At 50.7% G+C, this 7,533-nt stretch overlaps 1 protein-coding gene across 1 annotated transcript; it reads right to left on the minus strand.

The window, feature by feature from the left end:
- Positions 1–225: 225 nt before the first annotated feature.
- NUPR1 (nuclear protein 1, transcriptional regulator) lies at positions 226–2,515 on the minus strand. Its single transcript, XM_060173004.1, has 3 exons — positions 2,285–2,515; positions 826–975; positions 226–544 (listed from the first exon to the last, which is right to left on the minus strand). Exons 1-2 carry the CDS (start codon positions 2,382–2,384, stop codon positions 839–841), a joined length of 237 nt encoding a protein of 78 aa, XP_060028987.1. The 5' UTR covers positions 2,385–2,515; the 3' UTR covers positions 226–544; positions 826–838.
- Between the last annotated feature and the right edge of the window lie 5,018 nt (positions 2,516–7,533).

Below are 7,533 nucleotides of genomic sequence, written 5' to 3' on the forward strand. Positions count from 1 at the left end.
GTCTTTGTGCTTTGTATTATGTACGTTCAACCAGTGTGTTATGGTCTGGCTCCCTGAAATCTTGTATATATATAAAGAAATGTGTGTGCTGAGACCCTGCAGACCAAGAACGGTAAGCTCCTGTCTCTAAGGACATGGCTTGCAGATTCCAGCATAGATATAACCAAGGTGAGACACACACACACACACACACACACACACACGGCAGAGACAGAGCACACGGGCTGCATCTGCTGTGTCTCCTTTATTGCTGTTGTCATTGTGATGGTGCCTGGGTGGTGCCAGGTCTCCGGCCTCTTGCTTTTTGGGAGAGGGACAGGGTACTTTCATGGCCCTGCCTCCCCATCCTCAGCTTCTTGCTTCCATCTGGCCCTTTCTGGAGCTGATGGAACAAGGAGTGCTTCCTCAGAGGCCTCCCAGGAGTCTCAATCCAGTGGCTTAAGTCTTGCCCGTGGGGTGGGGTGGGGGCCCACAGGCCCAATGGGTGCCGATTCCTCTGCCGTCCTGTCGCCGTGGTTGTGGGGTGTCCGTGCTGTGGTCTCATCTAGGGACACAGCCTGGGGTTAATTCCACCACCTCCTTCTTGTTCTGTGGCTCCAGAAAAGGGTTCCCCACCCCTTACATATTTCCTCTCTGGACCTGGTTCCCTCTGTGTCAAATTTGAATCCAAGTAGGAAAGGTCTGTTTCCCCTTTGCCTTAGGCCACTAGGAAGCTCACAGCCAAAGGCAGGCTGTGTGGTGCCCCCCAGTTCTTGGATCCCTCTCGCCCAAGCAGGCCTGACCTACAAAAGAAGGGGGTTCGTCCCTCCCACCCCCAGACCTCACCTCCTGCTCCGTGTCAGGGCCGGGCCCCACGCCGTTTCCGCTCTGTGTTCTGTAGCTTTGTGGACAGTTTCCTCTCATGTCCTCCGGGGCTGGGGCGGTTGGTATTGGCCGCAGCCTCCCTCTTAGTGCGGCCTTTCCGGCCTCCGACCCCTAGAAGCCAGCAGGGGGTCAAGATGAGGGGGCAGAGGTGCTGGTGTGGAGGTGGAGCAGGGAGGCTGGGGGGGTCCCCCACTCAGCTGTGGGGTCGTCATGATCTCTGTACCCTGTCTGTGGAATGAGGACTCCCCAGGTGAGCTGTTATTGCTCAGAGAGTCTCATGTGAGGTCCCCCGGAACAAGGGGGCTTAAGAAGGCATCTTAGGGGAGTTGGGGGCGGGGGGGTCGTGCAGCGGGTTAAGTGCAGGTGGTGCGAAGTGCAAGGTCCACGTAAGGATCCCGGTTTGAGCACCTGGCTCCCCACCTGCAGGGGAGTCGCTTCATAAGTGGTGAAGCAGGCCTGCAGGTGTCTTTCTCTCCCCTTCTGTCTTCCCCTCCTCTCTCCATTTCTCTCTGTCCTATTCAACAACGACACCAATAACAACAATAATAACTACAACAATTAAAACAACAAGGGCAACAAAAGGAAATTAATTAATTAATTTTTAAAAAGGCATCTTAGGGGAATCAGGTGGTAATACAGCAGGTTAAGTGCACGTGGCACAAAGCGCAAGGACTGGCATAAGGATCCCAGGTTCGAGCCCCTGGCTACCCACCTACAGGGGAGTCACTTCACAGGTGGTGAAGCAGGTCAGCAGGTGTCTATCTTTCTCTCCCCCCTCTCTGTCTTCCCCTCCTCTCTCCATTTCTCTCTGTCCTATCCAACAACAACAACATCAATAACATAATAACTACAACAACAATAAAAAACAAGGGCAACAAAAGGGAAAATAAATAAATATAAAGAAAGTCTAAAAATTATTAATAAAAAAATAATCAAGAAGGCATCTTAGGGGTTCAAGGGGGTGGGTTGGTAGTTCCCAGGAGGTGGAAAGTGGCTAAAGTATTGGACTCCAAGCCTGAGGTTCTGAGTTTGATCCTGGGTATTCTTTGTGCCAGAGTGATGCTCCAGTTCTCTCTCAAACAAACAAACAAACAAACATATATGTTTTTAAAGGGATGGGGTTGAGGTGATAACATAATGGTTATACAAAAAGACTTTCATGCCTGAAGCTACAAGGTCCCAGGTTCAGTCCCCAGCAACACCATAAGCCAGAGTTGGGCAGTGCTCTGGTTAAATAAATAAAGGCATACATTTTAAAAGTAATAATAATAAATTAAAAAGAGGGGACAAGTTGACTAGAAGAAGGTGAGGGGTGGGGAGAAGTTAGGGGTGACCTAGATAGGAACTGGTCAGGCCTTTTTTGGGGGGCAGGGGGGCTTGGGGGATGGAAGAATCCAGAAAAGGCAGGGTCAGGCCTTACCCAGGTAAGAATGGCCCAGGCTGTAGAGGTCGTACTCATCCAGGCTGGAGTCTTCATCCTCCAGGGCTGGGCGCTGCTGGGACGTGCTGGTGGTGGCCATCTTGTCTGTCTGACTCTTGCTGTCTCTCACTGTCTCCCTTTCTCTCTAGTCTCTCACAAGTGTGTTTGTGTCTCCAAGTCCCTGTTCACTGGCTCCAATTTATAAGTCAGGCTCCTGCCTGGTCTGCAGCCTGGTTCTGGCCACTCAGGCTCTGTCTGATGCAATCTGGCCCTTTTCCAGAACCCAGCCCTGTAAACAGCAGTCACGAGAGGAGAGAGCTTGTCCAGGGAGGGGCCCATCTGCTGCCCCCTTGAGGCTCGCCCAGCTGGGTATTTTTCCACAGAGGAGATCCCCACCCCTCAGGGAGGAGGAGGGCAGGAAGGGGCTCACAGGAGCTGTCCTTGGGGGTCACATTCATTCCCAAGGTCATTTCCGCCTGGCCTGTCCCTTCCTGCCCATCTCCTGCCCTCAGCCTCATATCCCTCTTGAACCTGGGGTCCTGGTCAGCTTGCCCCCACCCCCCTCTAAGTTTGGCTCAGATTCAGCACTGTGGTATGAAGAAATAGGGGAGGGGACATTGTCAGCCTAGGTGCTAGGTCAGTGACTTTGACCCCACTCCACCCCTTTGCCCCATTTTTAAAAATAAAAGAGATCCTGGGGCCAGATGGTGGAAATATTACCACCTTTGAGGACCTGGATTCAAGTCCCCGGTCCCCACCTGCAGGGGTGAAGCTTCATGAGCAGTGGAGCAAAGTTGTGGGTATTTCTCCTTTTTCCCTATCTCCTTCTGTCTCTCACCTCTATAGGAAAAAGGAAGGAAGGAAGGAAGGAAGGAAGGAAGGAAGGAAGGAAGGAAGGAAGGAAGGAAGGATGGAAGTTGTCTGCTGAAATAGCTCACCAGGATAGTGCACCACTTTCTCATGTGTCAGGTTCAAGCCCAGCCCTCATAGTATTGAAGGAAGCTGTGGTTTCTTTCATTCTGTCCCTCTGTCTCCCTACCTCTCTGTCTGTATAAGAAGAAAAATAAAATAAAATAAGAAGAGGAGGAGGGAAAGAAAGATAGAAAAGTGGCAGCCGGGAGTAGTGGAGTCACGCAGGCATGAGCCCAACAAAGAATCCTGGTGGCAAAAAAATAGAAAGGAAAGGAAAGGAAAGAAAAGGAAAGGAGAAAGAAGAGAAGGGAAGACCTTGGAGCTCTCCACTTCATGTCCTGAATGGGGGGCCCTCTTGCCCAAGAGGGGTGCTAACAGAGGCACTAAGAATGCAGATTCTAGAGTCAGATGGCCCAGGTTTAAACCCCTCAAACCCACTACTTCCTGTGTGACCTGCACAAGTCCCTTGACCTCTCTGTGTCTCAGTTCTGTCATCTGAAAAATGAGGGTGAGAGAGTGATCTGCCTCTTTAGAGCTGCCAGGAAGACCGGGTGCATGGAAAGGCGCTTGCATCAGGGGCCAAGGTCGGCCTGAGGGGCCAAGGTCGGCCTGAGGGGCCAAGGTCAGCCTGAGGGGCCAAGGTCGGCCTGAGGGGCCAAGGTCAGCCTGAGCTGGCTGTTCCCCCACCCCCACCTCAGCTTGGTACCAGCCCCACCCCGTCCGCTCCACATCCCCGGTCCCCCACCCCCACCCCCACCCTCTGTGCTGTGAAGGGGCCAGACAGGGTCGTGGCTTTGTAATAAAGTGACCTGCAGAGCTGAGAGGTGAGGGGAAAGAACGGCAGTCTGGACCTGTTTTTAGGTGACTTGAGGCAGGGCTTCCAAGAAACCCATGGAACTAGAATTTTCCACTCTGGCCCGAAGGATCAGACTGTGTGAGTTGCTCTGAGCCAGGGGCTCCGCCCTCAGCGGTCTCCCCTGGCTGCAGCTGAGCGGGTTTCCAGAGGCTTCTCTGTGTGGGAAACTGTGGGTCTCCCTGTTTCCATGATACCACCCGCCTCCCCCAAGCCCTCCAGTAACCCAGAAGCCTCTGCTCACCAAGAAACTGCACTTCTGCTTGTGTTTCTCCCTGGCCTGGGGCCGGGATTCAATCAGACATTTTCATTTCCAGATGTGGGTGATACATGAGATCTTTAATAAGCCAGGAAATGAAAGTGAAGAAGGAGGGCATTTGAATAAAACAGCTGGAGCTGGGGAATAGTTTGCTAGGTAGAGCACATAACATAAGTGAGGATCTGGGTTCGTGCCCCCAGCCACCACGTGGGAGCCCCGTGCAAAGGGGAAGCTTCATGAGTGGTGGAGTAGTGCTGTGGTGTCTCTCCTTCTCTCTCCTGGGGAAAATAAATTAAAGTAGGACCAACAACATAGCTCACTTGGATAGTGTGTTTGTTTTGTCATGTGCATGACCCAGGTTCGAGTCTGGCCCCCACTTCACTGAAGGAAGCTTTGGTGCTAGAATGTCTTGCTGTCTATCTCTGTCCTGCCTTTTTTCGTAGTTTATTTTAATGAGAGATACAGAGAGAAAGATCAGAGCACTGATCAGCTCTGGTTTATGGTGGTTCTGGAGATTGAACCCAGCCTCGGGCATGAAAGTCTTATGCAGAACCACTATGCTGTCTCCCTAGCCCCGTCTTTGCTTTCCTATCTATAAGAAATGTTGGCAGACTCGGGAGATAGTATAATGATTCTGCAAAAAGACCTTCATGCCTGAGGCACTACATGTCTCATGTTCAACCCCCAGCACCACCCCCCATAAACCAGAGCTGAGCAGAGCTCTGGTAAAAACTAAAATATAAACAAATAAACAAAATTGCCCGGAGTGGTGCAATCACAGTGAAGAGGAAAAAAAGAGAGAAAAAAACTATAGAGTTAAACAGGTTCAGTACCCCAGTGACAACCCTGGTGACAAAAACCGAATTGGGGTAATAACAGACCAACCACTAACGGAAAGAGAAAAATAACCTTGAACTAAGAAAAGACACCAAGACCAATGAAGGTGGAGACAACGAGGAGAGAGGATGCTTCTGCAAAGTAGCAGGGGGAGCAGAGCAGGTCCCGCTGAGGCAGGTCCTCCGGTCTTTATAAATAAGCCTCGCTGCTTCATGAGAGCCCAGCATGGTCACCTGCTGGAAGGACTTGGGGCAATTCTGTATGACACACCACAACTTTCTGAGCTGCCCTTCACCTCTGCACCAGCCAGTGCAGGCTTCAAGAGTGATGAGTTCAAGGTCACGCAGGGTAGGTGGGAAGCGTTCCTCCTACAGTCACCTGACGCCAGCACTGAGGCTCTTAAGTCAGAACACTTGGCAGCTGTGACTGCAAGCACCTGGCATGATCCCTGCCTCCCTCCCTCCCTCCTCGCCTTTCTTATATCCCTTCCTTTTGCCATTAGTGTCTATTCTGAAACCAGGTCAAATGCAGAGGATGGACAGAACCCACACAAAGCCATAGCCTCTGGGAGCTCTGCAGATGGGGAAGGTGGTTTCAAGCAGATTAGTGTTCATTCCTACTTCCAAAACACAGGCACACCCAGCAATCCTGTGTCCCATAGCCCTGACAGGGTCCCTCCCACACATACACACAGCATTTGGTTATCACTCATTGAAAATATCTTTTCTCTTTTTTTTTAAAAAAAATTATTTATTTATTTATTCCCTTTTTGTTGCCCTTGTTTCCATTGTTGTTGTAGTTATTATTGTTGTTGATGCCATTGTTGTTGGATAGGACAGAGAGAAATGGAGAGAGGAGGGGAAGACAGAGAGGGGGAGAGAAAGATAGACACCTGCAGACCTGCTTCACCTGGAGTGAAGCGACTCCTCTGCAAGTGGGGAGCCAGGGGCTCGAACCAGGATCCTTACTCCGGTCCTTGAGCTTTGCGCCATGTGCGCTTAACCCCCTGCACTACTGCCGACTCCCTGAACATATCTTTTCTTTCAGGAGCTGGGCGGTGGTGCACCAGGTTAAGCGCACATGATACGAAGTGCAAAGACCTGTGCAAGGATCTGTGTTCGAGCCCCTGGCTCCCTGCCTGCAGAGGGGCCACTTCTCAAGCAGTGAAGCAGATCTGCAGATGTTTATCTTTCTCTCCCCCTCTCTATTTTCCCCTCCCCTCTCAAATCCTCTCTGTCCTATCCGATAAAATGGAAAAAAAGAGAAAATGTATTTTCTTTCTTTTTAAAAATATTATTTATTATTAGATTGAGAGAAAGAGAGAGAAATTGAGAAGGGAGGGGGGTATAGAGAGGGAGGGAGAAAGAGAGACACCTGCAGACCTGCTTTACCACTTGCAAAGCTTTCCCCCTGCAGGTGGGACCAGGAGCTTGAACTGGGTCTTCGCACACTGTAATGTGTGCATTTAACCAGGTGCGCCACCACCTGGCCCCTGAAAATATCTTTTCAGTTTTCATTTGTTGGTTCTTGGGGGTGAACTGGGACCTTGTGCATGTCTGATATTGGTGAGCTGCCTCCTTGGAACAATTTTTATTCTATATTTTCAGAGAGAGGAAAGGAGGGAGAGAGAAAAAGAGGGAGAGACACCAAAGCAGTGCTCCACCATCTATGGAGTTACTTTGGTGCTGTCCATAGTGCTGCTCTGTGATGCCGGGGTAACGCATTGTAAGAATCACAGCCTACCTGCTGAGCCAGCTCCGGAGCCCCACTGAAAATATCTTTTTGGAGGAGTTGGGCAGTAGTGCAGCAGGTTAAGAGCAGTGGTGCAAAGTGCAAGGACCGGCATAAGGATCCCGGTTCAACCCCCCCAGCTCCCTACCTGCAGGGGAGTCACTTCACAAGTGGTGAAGCAGGTCTTCAGGTGTCTTTCTCTCCCCCTCTGTCTTCCCCTCCTCTCTCCATTTCTCTCTGTCCTATCCAACAATGATGACATCAACAACAATAATAACTACAACAACAAGGGCAACAAAAAGGAAATAAATAAATATTCAAATAAAAAGAAAATATCTTTTAGGGGATCAGGTGGTAGTGCAATGGGTTAAGTGCACATGGCGCGAAGTGCAAGGACCAGCATAAGGATCCTGGTCAAGCCCCCGGCTCCCCACTTGCAGGGGAGTCGCTTCACAGGCAGTGAAGCAGGCCTACAGGTGTCTGTCTTTCTCTCCCCCTCTGTCTTCCCCTCCTCTCTCCATTTCTCTCTGTCCTATCCAACAACAATGACAATAGTAACAACAATAATAATAAAAAAGGCAAAAAAAGGGGAAAAAAGGGAGTCGGGCTGTAGCGCAGCGGGTTAAGCGCAGGTGGCACAAAGCACAAGGACCGGCA

Source organism: Erinaceus europaeus, chromosome 15 (assembly GCF_950295315.1).
Source record: "Erinaceus europaeus chromosome 15, mEriEur2.1, whole genome shotgun sequence".
Classification (NCBI taxonomy): Eukaryota; Metazoa; Chordata; class Mammalia; order Eulipotyphla; family Erinaceidae; genus Erinaceus; species Erinaceus europaeus.

What these genes read in the sequence shown, in the direction of transcription:
- NUPR1 (XM_060173004.1), bottom strand. Translation starts at nt 2,384, where the DNA reads ATGGCCACCACCAGCACGTCCCAGCAGCGCCCAGCCCTGGAGGATGAA. An exon ending in CCTGGGCCATTCTTACCTGG is followed by an intron (nt 976 to 2,284) that starts GTAAGGCCTGAC and finishes GCTGGCTTCTAG; the next exon opens with GGGTCGGAGGCCGGAAAGGC.